This window comes from Trifolium pratense, linkage group LG5 (assembly GCF_020283565.1).
Source record: "Trifolium pratense cultivar HEN17-A07 linkage group LG5, ARS_RC_1.1, whole genome shotgun sequence".
Classification (NCBI taxonomy): domain Eukaryota; kingdom Viridiplantae; phylum Streptophyta; class Magnoliopsida; order Fabales; family Fabaceae; genus Trifolium; species Trifolium pratense.
The window spans coordinates 25,608,495-25,631,706 of NC_060063.1; the positions used below are offsets into that span (position 1 = coordinate 25,608,495).

Genomic DNA, 23,212 nt, shown 5'->3' on the forward strand with positions numbered 1-23,212 from the left:
CTAAAAGAAATAAGTTTTATATTAAAAAAATAATGCATTTTTTTTTGGTTTTTCACCACCAGTTTAATTTGGTTCGGAGGTCAATTCTGACATATCGAATCGTGGCTCTCTCTACCAAGTTCAGCGTCAATCACCATTAAACCAAGTAACTATTGTTAAAAATAATGCATTTTATACTTTAAGTTTTTGTTTTTATGATTTTCTTTCGAAGATTTAAGAAAGGGATAATTTAGTAATTTTATTGAGAAAGCAAGGGCAATCTCAAAGGATAACACAACAAAGGGCCCTCTTAATAATACACTCTCATCTCAAGTTACCAAATCTCAACGCTTTCTCTCTCCTCTCTCTACTAAAAAAAAATCCATTTTTTTTTAAAAAAAGAAAGAAAATAAAATAGTTAGGGTTTGACCGAAAATTGCACAATCGCGTAGTGGAATTTCCACACCGATTCGGACAACTTCGCTCTCTGTTACCCTTCGATTCCCAAGATCCATCTTCTCCCTAAAAACTCGCCGTTTTTTAGAGAGAGAAAATCGCTGTCTACAAGATTCACCTAGAGAGAGAGAGAAAATTAAAATGTTGGAATAATCAAGCAAGCTTTTTGATTCAAAGGAAAATCGTAAATTTTATGTTTTTATTGGGATTTAAGGTTTTTTCTCTTCTGGGGTTTCTTTGATTTTGATAAATTTTGAATTTTTATTGGGTTGGGTTGGTAGTGTGAGTGATCTGAATTTTGGGTTTTGTGAATTGGGGTCTCATTGAAATTGTGGGCTAGTTTGTATGCAATCCGGCGGTGGTGGACCTGGCCGGACGGCGGGGCGGGCGTCGACATCGTCGGCAGCTGCTTCGCCGTCTTCTTCTTCTTCGGCATCACAGTTAGGGTTTGAATCTTTGCAGCAGCAGCAGCAGCAGCAACATCAACAGCAGCAACTGCAGCAGCAGATAGGTTCTAGACAGGTGTGGAATTTATGGTTTTAGCTGAATTTCTATGACACTTTGATTTGAATGAAGATGTACTACTATATTAGTGTTGAATGTTGATGATGTCTAGTGTTGTTTTTTTATTTATGGGTTTTGGGAATTGAGAGTCCAGTGATGGTTGGAATTTGGGTTATGCTGAAATTTCCATTTTTAATTTTTTTTTTTTTTTGCGTTTTAATTATGACAACCTCGTACCTGTCTTTATTCTGTCCTATATTGTCGGGTTTACAGTTTGTTTAGTTCAAGATTAATTAATGTTTGAGTGTTAATGTGTTAGTACTAGTAATTTTTTAGTGTAATTGAGTGATGTCATTAAGTGTTTTCTAGTTTAGTTTCCTTTCAATCACTATGAACTTAGTTTTTTTTTTTTTCCTCAATTTTTTTTGATCTAGTAGTATTTGATCTTTCCTGCATTTATTTTATTATTTTATGTACCTATGTGACATTTACTTAATTGGAAACATAGTAATAACTATTCTGTCTTAATTATTTTAGTTTTTTCTGAATGTCCACGGACTAGAGTTTCCTATTAGACATTGATGAGGATTATGAAATGTCTAATTGATAAAACTTGAGATTTGTGTTTTCATTTAAATTTAATTTAATTTCCCCCTTCTTTTCGTCGCAATTTCTCTCTTCTGGTGCTGCTGCTGTATTTGTCGTGGTTTAAACATGTTGATTGATTGTAGTTAACACACAGAACAAGCTGAAGTTGCAAGTTTTAAAAGCGTTGTTTCGTCAGCTTATGCATAATGTTGATTTAACCTTTATTCTTCCTGCTGCTTATAACTTATTGGTAGAAAAATCTGAGGGGTGTCATTAATGTCAAATCATATATTTCTTGTTGACTTTAGTTTTGAATCTAATGCAATCATAATGTTAAAGTTATCATATCAACTTCTTTCTTAAAACGTTGTGATCACTGATATAGGACTGATTTTGTGTATGCTATGCCATAATGGTGGTTGGGACTTTGGAGTTTGTCACAACTCATAATCTTGATCTTGTTTATGCTTTCATGTTCGTTACTTCTTTATGTTGTGTTATGGAACCATGACTTATATGTAACTGTATTAAAATGCAGTCATTGCAACAGCAACTGCTTAGAAAACCTGAAGGGAATGAAGCATTCTTAGCTTATCAAGCGGGGCGTCAAGGTGCATTTGGGAGTAACAATTTCTCACCTCCTAATGCTATGAAAATGCCCCAGCAGTCTCAAAAGTTCATTGGTTTAGGTCAACAGGGTTCCAACCAAGATGCCCAGCTCAGAGGTCAAGGTAGCGAGCAGCAGCAAATGTTAAACCCTGTGCACCAAGCGTACCTTCAATATGCTTTCCAGGCTGCGCAACAAAAGCAGCCTGCTTTGGGAATTCATCCGCAGCAGCATGCTATGATGGGAATGTTAAACCCTGCATCTGTAAAAGATCAGGAAATGCGTATGGGGAATCTGAAAATGCAGGACATTATGTCAGTGCAGGCAATGAATCAAGCTCAAGGATCGTCTTCTAGGAATTCATCTGAACATGTTTCCCGTGGAGAAAAGCCGATGGAGCAAGGACAGCAGATAAGACCTATTCAAGCACCAGAAGCACAGCAAAGCAACCAAAATGTAATGAACAGCCAGATTGCAGTAGCTGCTCAATTGCAGGCAATGCAGGCATGGGCACGTGAAAATAATATCGATTTATCACATCCTACGAATGCAAATTTAATGGCAAAGCTCATTCCAATGATGCAGTCAAGGATGGTCATACAACCACCAAAGGCCACCGAGAGCAACATTGGTGCACATTCGTCACCTGTCCCTGTTTCGAAGCAGCAGGTTAATTCTCCAGCAGTTGCAAGTGAGAGCTCAGCACATGCTAATTCATCAAGTGACGTGTCTGGACAGTCAGGTTCTTCCAAAGCCAGACATACTGTTCCCCCCAGCCATCTTGGCTCAGCAACAAATGCTGGTCACTCCAGTGACATGACCATGCAACAAATCAATGTTCACGGTAGAGAGTCTCAAGCTCCTTCGAGGCAACAAGTAAAACCTGGAAATGGAATGCCCTCTATGCATTCTCAGCAATCTTCTGCAGCCATGAACTTAGGTGCAGCAGACCGTCCTTTGAATGCAAAAGTTTCATCTTCTGGTTCAGAGCCTCCTCAAAATCAGTATATCAGGCAGTCAAACCAATCTACTACACAGGTTGGAGCTCCAACAAAAGAAGGGGGTTCGGGAAATTATGCCAAATCTCAAGGTGCACCAGCTCAGACACCTGAGCGGCAAAGTGCATTTACCAAACAACAGCTACATGTTCTTAAAGCACAGATACTAGCATTTAGGCGGATAAAGGTTATAACTCTGATTATTTTCTCATTTAACTACATCTTTCTAATTCAGTCACCTTATGTGTGCCTTTATGTTTGTGTGTGTGTTTGTGTAGCAAAGATGTTCTATACATAATGTTAATCCTACTAATTTTCTTTCTTCTGTTGGTTGATAGAAAGGAGAAGGTACTCTGCCTCAAGAACTTCTTCAAGCTATCACTCCACCGCCTCTTGAGATGCAGACAAAACAACCAAACCATCCTGCAGGAGGACAAAATCAAGTCAAGTCTGCTGGTAATATTGTTGTAGAACAACCACGACATGCTGAGGCCAATGCCAAAGAATCACAATCTATTTCTGCTGTTAATGGACACAGCTCTGTAAAGCAGGAATCCTTTTCAAGAGATGACAAATCTGCTCCACCACCAGTTCATACTCAAGCTGTTATGCCATCTATATCAAAGGAATCTGCTTCGACATCATCTGCAGGAAAGGAAGAGCAGAAAACAATCGGATCCTCTTTTAAGCAAAAGCAGGACAGTGATCATGGAAATAACAGTACTCCTGTTAGAAATGAGTTGGCATTAGATCGGGGGAAGACTATTGTATCACAGGCCCCTGTATCTGACATGCTACAAATTACAAAACCTGCACAAGCAAACACTGCTTCTCAGCCAAAGGATGTAGGACCGACCAAAAAATATCATGGACCTCTGTTTGATTTTCCTTTCTTCACTAGGAAACATGACTCTTTTGGGTCATCAATGATGGTAAACAACAGCAATAATTTATCACTGGCATATGATGTCAAAGATCTTCTTTTTGAGGAAGGTGCAGAAGTACTGAGCAAGAAGCGGACAGAAAATTTAAAGAAGATTGAAGGTTTGCTGTCTGTGAACTTGGAGAGGAAACGAATTAGACCTGACCTTGTGTTGAGACTGCAAATTGAAGAGAAAAAGCTTCGTCTCTTAGATGTTCAGGCACGTTTGAGGGATGAGATTGATCAACAGCAACAAGAGATAATGGCAATGCCAGATAGGCCATATCGCAAGTTTGTTAGGCTGTGTGAACGTCAGCGTGTGGAACTTGTTAGACAAGTGCAGGCATCTCAGAGAGCTGCAAGGGAGAAGCAACTCAAATCTATATTTTTATGGCGTAAGAAACTTCTTGAGGCGCACTGGGCAATTCGTGACGCCCGTACTGCCCGCAACAGGGGGGTGGGTAAATACCATGAGAGGATGTTGCGGGAATTCTCAAAACGTAAAGATGACGACCGAAGCAAAAGGTTGGAAGCCTTAAAAAACAATGATGTTGACAGATATAGGGAGATGTTGCTGGAGCAGCAGACTAGCATTCCGGGTGATGCAGCAGAGAGATATGCTGTTCTTTCATCTTTCTTAAGCCAGACGGAAGAGTATCTACATAAATTAGGAAGCAAGATAACAGCTGCCAAAAATCAACAGGAAGTAGAAGAGGCAGCAAAGGCAGCTGCGGATGCTGCACGATTGCAGGTATGCTTCATTGACTTCACTGGTCCAATGTTATGAGAAAAAGTCTTTTATGTTAAATCCCATTTTTTCTATACAAATTAGTTTAGGATCTCATTGTGATGGTTTCTGATGTTCTATATGAACTTAATATATAAGATTGTTTATGTGTCTCTGATTCATTATTTGTTTTTGACCGAAGGGTCTTTCTGAAGAAGAAGTCAGAGCTGCCGCTGCTTGTGCCGGAGAGGAAGTGATGATTAGAAATCGTTTTATGGAGATGAATGCTCCTAGAGACAGTTCATCCGTCAACAAGTGAGTTTTTGTTAATTTAGTTTTAATATGTTTGTTGTGAGTTTTGACTCAAATGCACGAGGAAAGGTGTAAAATGAAATTTATTGGCTTTTTTTTTTTTTGCGCATTTTGATGCAAACAACTGTTTATGTAACACATTTCTAAACATAATTTAATTTGTTACTTTCCAGGTATTACAACCTTGCACATGCGGTGAATGAAATGGTCATAAGACCACCATCCCTATTGCGAGCTGGAACATTGAGAGACTATCAGCTTGTAGGTTGCTACATTATTGTAATAGTTATTCTTTAAGTGATCACCTTATGTTGTATTCTTGAGCAAGTTTTCAAGGCTTTGCCTCATATTTTTTGAAGGTTGGATTGCAATGGATGCTGTCTTTGTACAACAACAAATTAAACGGAATTTTGGCAGACGAGATGGGTCTTGGCAAAACTGTACAGGTTAGCCTTATTATTTTGTTGATCTTCACTTAGACTGGGAAGAACATTTATCATAATCTTTTTTGGCAGCTGAGTGACTTCATATTTCATAATTAAATTTATGGGAAATGATAGTTATAGCGACAAAAGTGTATCACGAATTAATCACGAAGCTATTTTTATTATACCCTGCTCCACCTCTTGATATTGACCACCCATGTATTGTAATAAATATGGAGGATCCAAGGGCTTAAAATAATTCGTGAACACTTGGTGAGATTGTTTCTCGCTATAAATAGCAGCCCTCTAAATTTATTAGGTCTTACATGTGAGAAGTTAAACCTTCATTTATGTTTTTAAGGGTAATGTACAATAGTGACTTTAATAATTGCCTGTTACATCGATTTTATTTCCTCTCTAGGTTATGGCATTGATTGCATACTTGATGGAATTCAAAGGAAACTATGGCCCACATCTCATAATAGTCCCAAATGCTGTTATGGTTAACTGGAAGGTGAGTTTTTAAACTTATTCATTGGATTAATATTACTATTCTTTGTAATTGTTTTAACAAGAAAAACTATCTTTATTTTGCAGAGTGAGTTATATAAGTGGTTACCATCTGTGGCGTGCATTTTTTATGCTGGAGGGAAGGATTATCGAACAAAATTATTTCATCAAGTAAGTATGCCTCAGGTTATTCATATATAATGTTAATGTAGAAAGTAATGGGAAAAATATTTCCATGTTTGTTACCTCCGTCTAGGATTGTTGGGAAAAGAAAAAAAAATTGAACAGTTGTCGGAAAAAATTACCATAATTGTTGTCCCAATCATTAGGACTACTAATGAACGGAAATAAATCAAATCGAATTAAAATCAAATAAGACTAAACAAGATAAAATAAAAATGAAGGAGAATAAAATCATATCTCTCATGATTCTTCTACAGTTAGAGTATGAATTTTGTTAATTACTTCCTAATTTTCTTTTCTACAATTACAATAGGTTTCTGCTCTGAAGTTTAATGTCTTGGTTACTACTTATGAGTTCATCATGTATGACCGGGCAAAACTTTCAAAAATTGATTGGAAGTATATTGTGATTGATGAAGCACAAAGAATGAAGGATAGAGATTCAGTTTTAGCACGCGATCTTGATAGGTATCGTTGTCAACGACGCCTGCTTTTGACAGGAACGCCATTGCAGGTATGCTTTCTTTTGGTACCACATACTACATCATTGTAAACATATAGTGTCTTATTGTCTGTTACTGAATTAAGATTAAGAACGTGCAAAAGTAACACAAATGCAAGAACGTGTGCAAATTAGAACTTTTATTTAGATAATCTCAAGATGTGAGGGGCTTTAATGTGCAGTTATCATTCTAGGCGATGCGGACACGTGAGAAGCAAAATATATACATTCAAAATTAAAAACCAAGGTTTAAAATATTGTCTTTACATGACACATTTTCAATTTAGTACTTATACATGCAATTGTTTTCAATTTGGTCCTTGTTCGAATTTTGACATATTGAATTGTAGGGACAAATAAAAAATGATTGAACTTGTAGTATTTTGTGATTCTATACACGGCAGCCATTTTCGATCCAGTCCCTAATCCCTATACTTCAAAGTAACTCATACAAATGTCAACGTCATAACAGCGGCATGAATATTATAAATGGGGCCAAGAGATGATGGCAAGGTTTTTAGTAGAGATTGGAAAACATTTTTTTAGAGTGCCACATCATCACAATGAAGGCCTAGGAGCTATTCAAGCTTCCTTTTACTAGTAAAAGATTTAGATAAGATCTCAAAAGTTAAAGCTCAAAATATAAATTATAAAAAAGAACTTCAAATTATAAAATTAGCGATTTGTTTGGGTCTATATATAGTTTTTTTTTAACCAGCCTATATATAGTTGTTGGCAAATATACCATTTTTTTTGTTGTGTTCTTTTTATTTTTACTTTCTTCGATCACATTGTAAAATGATCAATATTGAAAATATAATGTCTACATTCATATATGATGCGATTATGTTGAATAACCAAAAATCGAATTTGCTCCAAGTGTTTTGTCACCAATAAAGAATATTACCTGATAAGTTTAGATCAGATTTTACAGAGCTTACAATCCTAGTTGTCATGCCTATCTGAAGGGAAGTGCTAAGTGTGGTGCTAGGTCAATTAACAATTGTACATGTAGATTCTGTTTCCTGTCATAGGTTACTATATCAGTTAATCAGTTAATATTCTTTGTTGGCCTGTATTTTAATGACAGAGCAATGCTTGAATGTTTTCTTGGTACTGTATTCTTTGGTCGAATAGATCTCAGATTATGCTAATTTTGCTTGCTTAGTTGTTGCTGGTAGTGTGTTAAAAGTTATCTTACAAGTGACTCCTGATTATAATATAAAGCGGTTTTTTTGACAAAATAAATGATTAATGTTAAGAGTGAAAAATAACACCACCCACAGGAAAAGCCTTTCCACACTAGGTGTAGTTGGATGCATGGATTAAACGATGACATAATGTCTTGATGCAAATATGTCCAATGACAGACTGCCATTTAAATCCAAATCTTCTATAATGATAAGTCATATAGATACTTGACACTGTAAATTTTGTTGATGGGATTGTTTGTGGTGTGGTTTTCTTTGCAGAATGATTTGAAGGAACTCTGGTCACTTTTAAATTTACTTCTTCCTGAGGTTTTTGATAATAAGAAAGCCTTTCATGACTGGTTCTCAAAACCATTTCAAAAGGAAGGTCCTACTCAAAATGCAGAGGATGATTGGCTTGAGACAGAGAAGAAAGTCATCACAATCCATCGACTTCATCAGATTCTTGAGCCTTTCATGCTCAGGCGTCGTGTTGAAGATGTTGAAGGATCACTACCGCCGAAGGTGTGATTATAGCCCCCTTATTTTACTTGATCACTTGTTCTATTTCTTGTGGCTCAGACCTAATGTTATTATTGCATTGCAGGACTCGATAGTTTTACGATGTAAAATGTCATCTGTCCAGAGTGCTATTTATGATTGGGTCAAATCAACTGGTACCCTTCGTCTTGATCCCGAGGATGAGGAACGGAAGCTTCAGAGGAATCCTAACTACCCGGTGAAGCAATATAAAACTTTAAACAACAGATGCATGGAGCTGCGGAAAACTTGCAATCATCCGTTGCTTAATTACCCATTCTTCAGTGACTTATCTAAAGAATTCATTGTAAAATCTTGTGGAAAATTGTGGATCCTGGATAGGATCCTCATAAAACTTCAAAGAACTGGACACCGAGTTCTACTTTTCAGTACCATGACAAAACTTCTTGACATCTTGGAAGAATACCTGCAGTGGCGAAGACTTGTGTACAGAAGAATTGATGGGACAACTAGTTTGGAAGACCGTGAATCAGCTATAAATGACTTCAATGGCCCTGATTCAGACTGTTTCATCTTCTTGCTTAGTATTCGAGCTGCTGGGAGAGGCCTTAACCTTCAGTCTGCTGATACAGTTGTTATTTATGATCCTGATCCAAACCCTAAAAATGAGGAGCAAGCTGTTGCCAGAGCTCATCGCATTGGACAGAAAAGACCAGTCAAGGTTATCTACATGGAAGCAGTTGTCGACAAAATCCCAAGTCATCAGAAAGAGGATGAAATGAGAGGTGGAGGCACTGTTGATCTGGATGATGAACTTGTAGGCAAGGATCGCTACATAGGATCTATTGAGGGCCTCATAAGGAATAATATTCAGCAATATAAGATAGATATGGCCGATGAGGTAATTAATGCTGGACGTTTCGATCAAAGAACAACGCATGAAGAAAGGCGGTTGACTTTGGAGACATTATTACATGATGAAGAGAGGTATCAAGAAACTGTCCATGATGTTCCATCATTGCAGGAGGTAAATCGCATGATTGCTAGGAGTGAAGAGGAAGTTGAACTGTTTGATCAAATGGATGATGAACTGGACTGGATTGACGAGATGACACGTTACGATCACATCCCTAAATGGATTCGTGCCAATACAAAAGAAGTTAATGCTGCTATTGCTGCTTTATCAAAAAGACCATTAAAGAAAACTTTATTGGGTGGCAGTGCAGACATTGAGACAAGTGAACTTGGTTCAGAAAGGAAAAGAGGGAGACCCAAAAAGCATACTAGTTATAAAGAGCTGGAAGATGAAGATTTGGAATACTCTGAAGCAAGTTCTGAAGAAAGAAATGGATATGCAAATGAAGAAGGGGAAATAGGAGATTTCGAAGATGATGGGTATAGTGGAGCTGATGGAGCTCAGCCCATTGCTAAAGATCAGTTGGAAGATGGTAGATATGAATTTCCTCCATCTCTAGAAATTGCCAGTAATCAGGTGGTTCAAGAAGCTGGTTCCTCTGGCTCTGGATCATCCGCAGCAGACTGTCAAAAATTGAAACAGATAGTATCACCATCAATTTCTTCTCAGAAATTTGGTTCCCTGTCTGCATTAGATGCCCGACCAGGTTCTGCTTCAAAAAGGATGGTATGTGGCTTCACATTGTATTTTGAACTCTTTTTTTTCTTTCTTGGTGGTTGTTTTCTATCTCATTCTGATAAAATTACGATAAATTTTTGCAGACAGATGAGTTAGAGGAAGGGGAAATTGCAGTATCCGTTGATTCCCACATGGAGCATCAGCAGTCTGAAAGTTGGATTCATGATCGTGATGAAGGTGAGGATGAACAAGTTTTGCAGAAACCAAAGATTAAACGCAAACGTAGTCTTCGTGTTCGACCCCGTCATGCCACTGAAAGACCTGAAGAAAAGTCTGGTGGTGAAATGACACCTCGTTTGTCAGTTCTAGCAGACCGTAAATATCAAGCACAGTTGAGGACTGACCTAGAATCAAAATCACACGTAGATTCCAATGCCAGCAGGAATGATCAAAATTCTTCAATAAAAAATAAGCGAACTTTACCTTCAAGGAGGGTTGCTAATACATCCAAATTACATGGCTCACCAAAGCCTACTCGTTTGAATAGCATATCTGCTCCTTCAGAGGATGGTGGTGAATATTCCAGGGAAAGCTGGGAGGGGAAGCCTATCAATTCAAGTGGATCTTCTGCTCATGTCTCTAGGATGACAGAAATCATCCAGAGAAGGGTATGTGTCTTTAATTCAATGATCTTTTTATTTTCTTCTACGGTGGTCTTGTTATTTCCTAAATGGAGTGTCTCATTGCATGTCTTACAATGGCAAGAAGCAGAGATCCCTATTATCTTTTCTTGATTTACAACAATTGTTATAATGTAACTATACTAGGTTGCAAGCCTGATAATATTTTTCACCGGTTGAAATCCTGAAAATATTTTTAAATTCTTTCATTTCCATATTTCACGGAGACTTTCCCTATTATCTTTTCTTGATTTACAATAATTGTTATAATGTAACTATACTAGGTTGCAAGCCTGATAATATTTTTCACCGGTTGAAATCCTGAAAATATTTTTAAATTCTTTCATTTCCATATTTCACGGAGACTTTCTGTTGGTTATATTAATCTCATCGCAGTTCTCGATATGAGATGTTCCATTTCACAGTCTTGGTTGTCTTTACTCTTAGCTTTTGAACTAATACAATTATTGCATTTGCAGTGCAAAAATGTCATTAGCAAGCTCCAAAGGAGGATAGACAAGGAAGGCCAACAAATTGTACCTCTATTAACAGATTTGTGGAAGAGGATTGAGAATTCTGGCTACAGTGGTGGATCTGGGAATAGTCTGTTGGATTTACGAAAGATTGATCAGCGGATTGATAAATTGGAGTATAATGGAGCAACGGATCTTGTATTTGATGTGCAGCTCATGTTAAAGAGTGCGATGCATTATTATGGTTTTTCCCTTGAGGTGAGATTTCTTGTCTTTATCGTCATACAAAATGGTTCACTTTTATGGCTTTTGGTGGATGCCGTTGCCAACTTGCCTCAACATAGAAATGGTCGTTTTTCAAAAACAAATTCTTACGTGTTTTTTTATTTTATTTTTTGTGAAAAAATCTAGAGTTTGATCTTGAGTTACTTTGGGAAAATACAATTGGATCCTTTGACGAAAACACAAAAGTAGTCCATGGCAACGTGCAACTTTTCGAAAGCCTCATTTTTAGTTATCCATTATATCCTATGAAAACTGTAATTTACCACTTTTTTTGTCAATGAACTTAGACAACCACTTCTACTAACTTCTAAACATTGGTAAAAAAAGAGAATTCACTATAGAAAGTGATTCTTCCCCTCTATACTTTCCATGTTTCTTGCTTTTTGTATTCAAATTGATTCTTCACCAAATGTTGAACAGTTTATGTCTGTCTTTTACTGTCTCTAAGTTCAAGGTTCCCCTCTATCACATATTTTATGAATGTTATGTGCATCATTATTTTCAGGTAAGAACTGAAGCAAGGAAGGTTCATGATCTCTTTTTCGATATATTGAAAATTGCATTTCCCGATACCGACTTCCGAGATGCAAAAAGTGCACTCTCTTTCACTGGTCCAGTTTCTGTCACCACCAATGTATCGTCTCCAAGGCAAGTGGCTGTCGGCCAAAGCAAGCGGCACAGGCTGATAAACGAGGTGGACATCGATCCACACCCTCCACAGAGACCACTGCAACGCGGATCAGGTTCTAGCGGCGAAAACAGCAGGATTAGAGTCCGTGTGCCACCAAAGGAATCAAGATCCGGATACGGTAGCGGTAGCAGCATGCGAGAGCAACATCAGGAGCAGGATGATTCTCCTCCGCTGCTCACTCATCCAGGTGAACTTGTCGTATGTAAGAAAAGAAGAAATGATCGGGAGAAATCATTGGCCAAACCTCGGACTGGTCCCGTTTCACCATCTATGAGAAGTCCCGGGTCCGGTTCAGTCCCTAAAGATGTTAGATTATCTCAACAGACTCAAGGATGGGTTGGCCAACCATCTTCTCAACAACCAAATGGGTCAGTTGGATGGGCTAATCCTGTAAAGAGACTAAGAACAGATTCTGCTAAGAGGAGACCAAGTCATATGTAAGATGGTAAATAATAATAGACATATATTGTTGCTAGTTTCAGCAAAGAGTTTTAGTGGCACTTTGCACAGAGTTTACCATCATACTGTTAATATAGATTTAGATTTTTACTTGAATGTGTTAAATGTAAGTTGTTCTTCATTATTTTTTAGTTTATGATATCTGTATCTTGCAGGTGCTACTTTTCTTTTTAGGTTACTGAAACTAATGTATTTGTATAGTATTAACTCCTTGGTTCATGTTAGTCTGAAATATTCATCTTGCAAGGTCCCTCCCTCTTGTTCTTCCAAATTATTAGGGACAAAAAGCTACACACCTCTACTTTTGTATGAAGTGTAAAAGAGATAATTGATTGAAGCCTAATAAAGTAGTACTAGTAACATATTAATAACACAAAAATATAAATAATAAATAAGTATTTAATTTGATTTGTTGTATTTGTCCTTCAAAGAGGTCTGCAGTTTGTTTATAATTAAGCTTAATTGCAATTTCAATCCCCCAATTTTCACCATTTTGTGGAATTGTTTTATTATTTTAAAATTTGAGTTTTGATCCCTCAATTAAATAATTTGTCTAAAATATGATAAGATATGTTTTAATTTAAGTTTATGAAGGAATTTTCTTACAATTTTATCGATATTGGTATTCATCATCGGATCATATATCACACCATTTAAAATATATTATATCGTCAATTTATAGTTTAAAACAAAAATGATAGAGGGACAAAAACTGTTATATTTTAAAATAGGATTAATTCTGTAAAATAATGAAAATAGGGGATCAAAATTGAAATTAAATCTATGTTATTATAGATTCAAGTATTCATTCTATAGCTCTAGAGTTCACATGACTCCGTCAATTACCATTCCCATCACTGTCCAAATTGAAACTCCAAAAACACATAAATATAGGATTATTTTTATTTAACAGGAGAAAAATATAGGATTGGGATAATTCCTAAGAATGTTGCAAAGTAGGGATTTGTTTGCAATTTTTTTAAAGTTTGTTATTACAAATCATTCAATAAAATAATAACATTCAACAATAAATAATGATGATAGTGAACACCTAATGTGATGAGAATTTGGAGTGTGCTCTTCTGAAGGTTTCATGTTTGATTCTCACTAGTGCCAATTTTGGTGGGCTAATTACAAAGAAAAAAAAAAACTCTAACTTTAAATGGGGTCCCACATGTGGACGGTGAGATTGGTTCCTTCAAAATAGTCGATCATTCGGCCGGATACCGATTTTTTTTTTTAAATGTGATATAATTTTCCTCAAGTTTGTAAATATGTTCCTTTATCCTATTGACATGATAATTGGCAAATAATAGGAAAGACATAAGATATCTACAAACCGTCCTTACTCCTTTCCTTGCCAAATACTCCCTGAGCCTGTTACCAAATTGCAGTCTTGATTCAATGTAAGATGGATTTCCCCTGTTGTTTTCACAATCACTCATGACAAGACTTTTTCAAATATAATTAAGTGATTAGGTGAAAGAAAATCATTTGTCTCAATCCTAACTTTAGTTGGAATATTTTTTATGCACATGATAAATTACGGGACATTGTAAAAAAAAAAAAGAATAATTAAGGGACTTGAATTTAGAAAACAAGATCAATTGGCGGTTAGATTCAATTGCCTTTTTTTTTGTTACGTTTCTTAATACTCCTCCGGTCCTTTTTTGTTATGTTTCTTTCCGTCAATTTTGTCACATGTGTCAGTCAAATTACATATGTGGACAGACACGTGGCACTTGGACACACTGACACGTGTACTGTTCAAACAGTGTTAGTGACAAAACTAACGGAAATGACTAACTTGTTACCTAAAGTAAACGTAAGGGACCAAATTAATACTTTTTAAACGTAAGAGCTCAAATTGAAACCTAAAATAAACGTAAAGGACAAAATGTGTAGTTAAGCCATATAAATATTAGCATATAAGATTTTGTTTGATTTATTTTGATGAGTATTATCAAAATATCAAGTTTTTATAATTTTTACTAATAGACAATTAAATATATTAATGATCAAAATTGATGTCTTGTCATACCACAGTAGTCAAACTAATTCAAATATTTTGGGACGGAATGAATAGTTTCATTTTTAGACTAGTTACAATGGTTTCAACATCAAAACACCTTCAACACCCACTTTTTCACTCCACATCATTTTATCTTTCTTCCACCTAATCATTCAACACACATTCAACTTTTACCCTCTCCAATAGTTTTTTCATTCAACACTCTACCCCACCACCTTCTCTACCCCACCACTTTTTATTTCATATTCTTATTTAAATTTAAATTTTTGTTTTTATGATTAAATAAAATTATAATTATCGATTAAAATTAAATTAAAATAATTAACACTTAACAAAATTTATTTAAATAATTTTTTTATTTTCTTAATTTAAAATGCAATATATCACACAAATAACGTATAGTACGAACAATTTTGGGTGTTGTTGAAATGATTATTGAGATTCATTTCACTAATAAAAAACTAAAATTTCAAAATAAACACTAATTGAAAGATAATAATAAGATTAAGGGAGTGAAAAACTTGGTTTTTTTTTCTGTGTCCAAATCAAATAAACCAAGTCTCTATTTATAGAGAAAAAAATTCGTGAATTTTGGTATAAAAATAAAAAATTAATTTGCAGTGAAATAATTGAGTTTAAAGATAAAATGGGATAAAAATCCGGACAGCCAATCACAGGCCTACATGTGTCCCTCAGCTTCTTCTCTCTCCGTGTTTCCCTTCTCCCACTCGCCCAACAGCTTGCAACCAAACAAAACGTGCCACGTGTCCCCGGTGGCAGCATTCAACTGTGTTTAATTCATTCATCACCTCTCTCATCCACATCACATTAAACACACCCTCCCAATAGTTTCAACAGTTGAATTCTTCATTCAACACACTCATTCAACACCCAGAAATCAGTTCCTACTTAATTACTGTATGGCAGTAGTTTTTTCCAATCAGTTAAAAAGTCACATCATAGATTTGTGAGCCTCAAATAAAATATCTTCCGTATCTATCACGTCTCTATTATATATTACAAACTCCAATGTGTTTCTTTGGTGCGCTTTTTCTATGATTTAAAGGGATTTTAGATTCTGTCTCACATGATAATTCTATGGAAAATAGCATACCATATATCTATAGTTCAGTTTGGATTTACATCCTCTCTAATTTTTCGTCATTTTTTTTTTCTTAATACAAAGTTTGATTTTCTTTATTTTTATTATTTGTAATTTACCAACTCTTAGATTAAAAAAGAGAGAAAAGATGAGTGAAAATTGGAAAGCATCCGAATTAAAAAATTTATATACAGGAGTTTTGGAGAGAAATCGTTGTTAAGCATTTGTAAATGTAAAAAAAAAAAATTAACATTAATTCTTCCTTTGAATTTGTTTGATATGCTTAATAATGAATCTAAGAATATTCTTTAGCATGACTCATACTATAAACTTATTGCGGTAGCATCTAATTATAGTCCTATCTTTTATATTATAAGTTTGTATACACAAGCAAACTTATACACAAGCAAACTCTAAATCCTAATTTGTTTTCCCTGTTTTCCCTCCATTTTATCTTGTAATTTTTATTAAAAAATAATACAATTTTGTCTTGACTAAGATTTGAACCCACAGCCCTTCAATGGAAGACAATATTTCCAACCATTATGGCAAGTATACCAATTGTGATTAAAATTATGTGCAATAATTGATAAGCACCATCAATTTTAAAAGTATATCATATCAAAATTATTGTTGACTATATTATTCATCACGAAATATTTTTATGTCTTTCCTGATCAATGATTTTTTTTTCCTACCGGATCATAAATTTAGAGAATAATTATCATGTGAGATTTGGAAAGTTATTATCACGTGTAATTTGGAAAGTTATTATCAAACTCAATTTTACTAAATCAATTTTTTTTTGCAATACAACCAAACACAATCATAGTCATGTCACTAATCACATTCATTATTTTGTTTTTAATATTGCAGATTTAATATTAACCGATGATCAATTGATATAATATGCACTAGCAGACCAATTGTGATTTCAATTATGTCCACAAAGTGTTAAGCTCCATCAACTTTCATAGGAAAGATTTCATACGAAAATTAAGCACCATCAATTTTCATTGCACAATTTAAACAATTAAAAACCGATAATCTCTTATATTATAAGCTTGCTAACATAAGCTAACCCTAAACCAAATTTTTTTCCCCTCATTTTCTATTTCTTTTTATTGCAGCTTTATATTAAAAATATATAGATTTGTCATCGAACCTGCATCTCTTACTTACAATAAAAACTTTCAACCGCTAAAACATGTGCTTCAATTATGAAAGAATTTAGGAATCCTAATATGTTAACCCTGTTTTCAATAAATTTGAACGGCGAAATTAATCACAATTTTTATTTATTTATGGATGTCTACTTAAGTTTATGTTCTTGATTACGTCTTTAATTTTTTTTTTTTACATTTAATTATCATCAATTTTTTAACCTTTAGTTATCAACAATTCTTTTTAATAAGTAAACAAAACGATGGGGTTCAAAAATTATTTAAAAAATATATAAAATATAAAATAAGCACATAAACAAATATAGAATAATTAGTCCATGAAATTTCCTATACTATTCTTATTGAAAATGCTCTTAGAATTTTTGTATTTTATTTTTTATTGTTACATATTACACCTAATTAGACCCATGCGGCATGGGTCAAAGTTCTAGTTGAGGATAAATTTAAACCAAACTATTTGATTTTCCAAATTTTCAACTTAGAAGATTAAATCAAATTGTTGCTTAAAAAAATGATTAATCAAATTGATGTGTCAAAGAGGTGCTAATAGATTACATTGTCATATTATTAATACATTCTTAAGTACTTTTTTTTTTTACAAAGCATTCTTAAGTACTTTTGCCTTATCAATTGTATATTTTTATTTTATTTTGATAAAAACAAAAGTTTAGGTGACTTGAGTTTCCTTGTTTCAAAGCTCATTAGAGTCAGGGCAAACTTCAAAGCTTGAACATTTACAAATCACTCACTAAAGAGGTCCTCATGCCGGGAGCATATATTGAATTAACACCCTCGTAAGGTATCAACTAACTCCTTACCAACTGAATCAACCTAATAATTCAAAGTTCTGCCGAGAGATAAGTAAAATCTGACAAAAAAATATTCAGCATAAAAATTGAACTCGAATTTTCCCCAACAATTCTTTCTTACATGGAACTCATTAGCACTTTTTTTTTTTTGACAATTTTTTATATTCAGTTAGAGTATGGTTGATGCTGCTAACTAAAGGTTGCAATTTGACATAACCATTTTCAACACCATGATCAATTATTTTTTAAACTCTAATATGAAGGGATCAATCCTCAATAATGCAATGCAACTATTATACCATGATGAAGGATATCACACATACCATTATTATGGTAGAAGTGCCAAGAATCAGTTTGAAAACTATTAAATCAAGTACACTCACAACAAGAAAACAAACATACCAAAAGTTGCTGGTAAAGCCACTTTTCCGGCGGTCAATCAAGAGTCATGTGACCCTCAATTATCAACGCGTCATAAACCACATCCTCCTTACATTCTAAAATAGGCCCACGATAGTTTCCAGCTGCCATAAGCCGCTGGAAATTGCCGGAGGGCAAGGCTGTCAAACTGACACAGAAGGGCTAGAATATATAACTTTTTACAAACATCTAATTATATTTTATATTATTGCTACAGTTTAAACAATTAAGAAAACAGCTTAATCTATAGGACAATTATTATCACCACTAGGGGTGTACATGGGTTGGGCAAATCCGGTCGACCCGGTCAAACCCACCCAACCCAATTCAAAAAAGTGGGTTGGGTCGGGTAAGTGGGTGGATATGGATTTCAAAAATGAAAAACCCATTAAAAAAATCGGGTTTCGGGTAAAACCGGACCCAACCCAAAAAACCCACTAACCCACTAGTGCTATGTTTCTTGAAATTTTTTTATGAAAATACTAAAGATTTTTTCATTTGATTATTAAATATTTTTATATTGAAAATGAGTTATACTATTTTTTACAAAAATAAAAAAGATTGAATAATTTTTATGAACAAATATGATAATTTTTCGCATTATTTTTTTAAAATTTAAAAAAATTGAATAATTTTCATAAACAAATATAGTGATTCATGATTTAGTCATTTGATATTAAAAAATGCAAAAACATCATTTGGATAACACGTTATCCAACCCGTAAATTAGTAGATTTACACAAAAAAATGGGTGATTATTTTTTATAGTGAAAAAAAGTTAGCCTATTTTTCAAGAAAATACATTGATTGAGTTATTTTTTATGAAAAATATGATGATTCAACATTTAGATATTTAATATAAAAAAATAGAAAAATAATTTGGGTAACCCACAACCCAACCCAATCCAACCCGGAAATTAGTGGATTTACCCAACCCGGCCCAATGTTATAACGGGTGGTTATTTTACTAAACCCAACCCGGAGTACCATATGTGGTTTGGGTTTTGGTTTTGGCCAAACCCAACCCAATCCGGCCCACGTACACCCCTAATCACCACACTAGGCTAACAGCTTAATCCACAAACTCAGAAGTAAGTTAACAACAAATAAGATTGCATCAGGAAATCAATGGTACATTATTTACAGTGAGAAAGTTAATTAACATGAAGGGGAATTTTTCCCCTACCAACATCCAAGTACATTCATTTGAATGAGGTGAAAACATAACTAGAACAACATGTACAGATAAAATACAGAAAGAACATGACTTGCATAACCAAGACTAAGGGTCGGCTTTACCAGCAATCTGTTCATCACTAGAATCATATTCATCTTCAGTTAGCTCCTCATCTTCTTCATCACTGGATTTCTCTTCTGTGGCAGCTCCAATGTCTTCCGGCTTGGCATACTTCTCACAGTATTCTGAAAATTGGAAGTCAACGAAGATGTCAGTAAATGTTGAGAAGTTATTGTTTATGAAATACATGCTGGAATTCGTGCACGAATTCAGGCTTTTAGATAAACAACTCAAATTGATACTTGTTGTATCGAAGATTGAAGACGTGACCACACAAAACGCACCACATAGAAAGTACGAGAAGGTATAAAAACTTTTGTGATTGGACACCTCTTATCTACATTCTCATAAACACTTCAACAAAAGTAATTGAGCTATGGCTATGGCATGAATCACACCTGATTGAGTAGCTCTTACATGTGAGATCAAGTACAATATGTTGAAGAAGACAATATTGAAAGATTTGTAAGAGAAGTTCGAGAGCATTTATGGTTCAAAGTTGCTAACCAGTTAAGTTTGTGCATCCTTGTATCTCGCACATATGTACATATATAGCAGAAGTATGGATTGAATACGTAAATGAAGATAGATTTGAGTTTTGACCACACAACCATACATAAAATGATCATGATCAAATGAATGTGTGAGAAAATATAATCCTAATCACATAGTAACAGATGAAAGATTGAGAATAAATCTCTACTAATACACTCCAAAAACATCCACATTCCGTCGTATGTATCATGTCTCGATGTCCTACATTTTCGACACTGCCCATGTAAATAGGGTTAGTGTCAATGTCATACTTGGTGTGCGCACTTCATAGGTTGACACTAGACACTAGACAGTAGACAGATAAAAGGAGATCAAATGGCAAAGAAGAAATATAACCTTTCCTATGGATAAAGAGTGAGCTTGAGTGAACAATCGATATATGTATGTATGATGATAGACATTTAGGCCTGTTTATTTTGTGAAAACATTTTTCCATTTTCATTTCCTAAAATTTGTGTTCATTTTAACTTGCTAATAATAAGAACATATGAGATTCTTGAAATGAACCATTGTGATGGAGAGAAGATAAAATGCTAACTAGGGATGATGCATTTCTTCAAATAATGAAAACAATTCGTTTTGCATTTTCATCGTTTCCAAAAAAAAAAAATGTGCACAATTGTTCACTTCAAGAATCTATTATCTCTTTGTTAAGCAAGTAAAATTAACACAACTATTAAAAAATGAAAATATAAAATGTTTTTACAAAGTAAACGTGGCCTTAAGTTTTGAGATCATTAACATCTTATGTTCAGCTAAACCCACAGATCAATACAGGACAGATTCGCAAGAGAAAATGACCCGGAGATAACAAGATAGCTCCGTACGAGTAAACCTTAAGTTACAAATTATATCCATTAACAAAGTTAATGGAATTGGAAGGTTAATTTCATCGATGAAAGGATAATAAACACGTAGGCAGCCAAATAGCCAAGTTAGACAACAAATATAATCTTTTTATTTACTTGCACAAGAGATTATTGTATACGACATAAATTGAGATAAAGGTAAATTTAACATCCATCCTTCTACTCTCTGAGATATAAGCCTCACTTTTCTGTTTAGGATTTGATGGAATCACACGAGGAAGTTGCGAATGACAGCTTGTTATGGTCAAGTATATGATGCAGACTGCAGTCAATAGAAGATGAAATTCTAGAAAATACCTTTAACCCTTTGGTCATAAGCAGGTCTGTCGCGCATCATTAAAGCTGCAGCCTCTCCATTCAAGGGATCCGATGGATTGGGATACAGAAGGAGTTGAGGCAGAAACACCTCAAATACATTGACAAGATCTGTAAGAATGCAGATTTTGACATATAACAATAATCAGAAATTATCAAAATGAAAAACTTGAATGAAATCCAGGGTTGTTAAATGGCAGCCATGGCGGAAAAGCATGGTGAACTTTTGACAGCCATCATAGGCAATTTGTTAAGGGATGCCTAATGAAGCATGGACAGAGACACGGACACTGACACGTCAACACCGATAGTAATTTTAAAAAATGACATAACTCAGTATAATCATAAGTGTCGGTGTCGTGTCCGGCCTAATCTGAGGAGTGCATGTGCTTCGTACGGCACCATAGGCCACAAACTGATGAAAATGAAATCATATTTTGTCAAAAGAATTGAAGACAGATCATTACCAAACATGGGGCTCCAGGTCTGATTGATAACATCAAGACAAACCGATCCTGACCTGAAATTATCATTATACAAGGCGATCAAACATATGCTTGAAATTAAATTAACATGTGAGGTATAGTAAATTAACATGCAGACTTTAATTTAAGTGCATTAAAACAAGATTCATACATCTCATCAACATTTGGATGATAAATCTTATTGATGAAGCCTATCGAAGGAGATTTATAAGGATAAGCATCCGGTAGCTCAACTCTTACTTTCCACACACCACCTTGATAAGGACCTGACAAAAACCATCACATGGATTAGAAAGAACATTGAAAAATGCTAGGTGCATAAGATAGTAACAGCACCTTTCACATAATTAGATGTATAATCTCATTTTAACATCTAAGACCATGACAGAACAATAATTAAAAGTGAAAATCATCAAATTAAATAAACAATATAGAAACAAAAGAAATGTTCATGCTAAAATTCATGCTTTATTCAACTAAGAAAACCATAACAAGCAAAAGAGAAATCAATAAGAAAACTAACACAAATTAATTTATAAAATAAAAACCAATCATTTATTTATAGACTATGAAAAATCAACAGAGCAATAAAAGCAATAACTAAAACAGGAATTAAGAAAACATAAGATTTTATGTCTCATATGAGAATCTTTCAGATTATACACAAATCTAATTATCTAAATCCATAGTTATCAAAGTCAACATCTAGTCAAAAATCAAATACTCATAAATAGAAGAAAAAAAAAAACACCAAAAAAAATTCACAAAAATCACTGAAACAAGTAAAAAAAATTAAGAAAAAGGAAATTTACTTTCATTGGGTCCATGAAAATGGACATAAAATTCTTGCATTCCATCGTTAATCATTTCCACCTTGTAATCACTCATCATCCTAATTTTTTATAGAAAAATCAAAAACAGAATCAAGAGTCAAATTCAGATACCCAATTGAAAAAAGATGAGAAATTTAATGAAAAAAAGTGAAATTGAAAAAGTTTAGGATTAACAATTTCATCAGGTCCATCTCTCGTCTCTTGCTTGGAGAAGACATGTTTTCTTGGTCTCTCTCAGTTGGTTGCGTTTTCTTTGTTCCTTTCTTGCTTTTGATGAGAGAGAGAGAGAGAGAGAGAGAGAGAGAGAAGAAGAGAAATGTGGAACAACCTTTGCTTGTGCAACTGAAAGAAGTAAAATTAGTTCAGACAGCAATCAGCAAAACTAGGAGTTAGATGACTACTAGCTTAGCTTAACTGATAATGACGATATTAAGTTCGAGTTTAATCGACAATGGTAATATTTAAGTTTTAGTTCAATTGACAATGACGATATTAATTTACTCGACATCATTTTTCTAGCCCGAAATTTTATCAGGTGGTGTTTGTCACGTTGTCTACTTGCTAAAGCAAACAATTGTTAATAATCCTCTAAAAAATTTATGTTAATAGTGATAAGCCTATCAAAAGATAAACTAGTATAATAATGAATAATGGATGGAGAAGAAAATTTACAATAAAAGTCCTATAAAAATATTTTATTGCAACTTATATGTGGGATAGTGGAT

The 23,212-nt window shown here is 34.4% G+C and overlaps 2 protein-coding genes across 2 annotated transcripts; one reads left to right on the forward strand and one right to left on the reverse strand.

Moving 5' to 3' along the window:
- Window positions 1-297: 297 nt before the first annotated feature.
- Window positions 298-12,836, forward strand: LOC123884625 (ATP-dependent helicase BRM-like). Its single transcript, XM_045933765.1, has 14 exons — window positions 298-957; window positions 2,066-3,319; window positions 3,471-4,805; window positions 4,984-5,096; window positions 5,267-5,354; window positions 5,453-5,539; window positions 5,940-6,032; window positions 6,116-6,199; window positions 6,525-6,725; window positions 8,186-8,428; window positions 8,511-10,046; window positions 10,142-10,666; window positions 11,158-11,409; window positions 11,942-12,836. Exons 1-14 carry the CDS (start codon window positions 781-783, stop codon window positions 12,566-12,568), a joined length of 6,615 nt encoding a protein of 2,204 aa, XP_045789721.1. The 5' UTR covers window positions 298-780; the 3' UTR covers window positions 12,569-12,836.
- A 6,389-nt stretch (window positions 12,837-19,225) lies between these two features.
- LOC123885476 (ubiquitin-conjugating enzyme E2-23 kDa-like) lies at window positions 19,226-22,919 on the reverse strand. Its single transcript, XM_045934761.1, has 6 exons — window positions 22,662-22,919; window positions 22,467-22,546; window positions 21,806-21,920; window positions 21,637-21,689; window positions 21,152-21,280; window positions 19,226-19,555 (listed from the first exon to the last, which is right to left on the reverse strand). The coding sequence occupies exons 1-6, from the start codon at window positions 22,703-22,705 to the stop codon at window positions 19,416-19,418; spliced, it is 561 nt and encodes a 186-aa protein (XP_045790717.1). The 5' UTR covers window positions 22,706-22,919; the 3' UTR covers window positions 19,226-19,415.
- Between the last annotated feature and the right edge of the window lie 293 nt (window positions 22,920-23,212).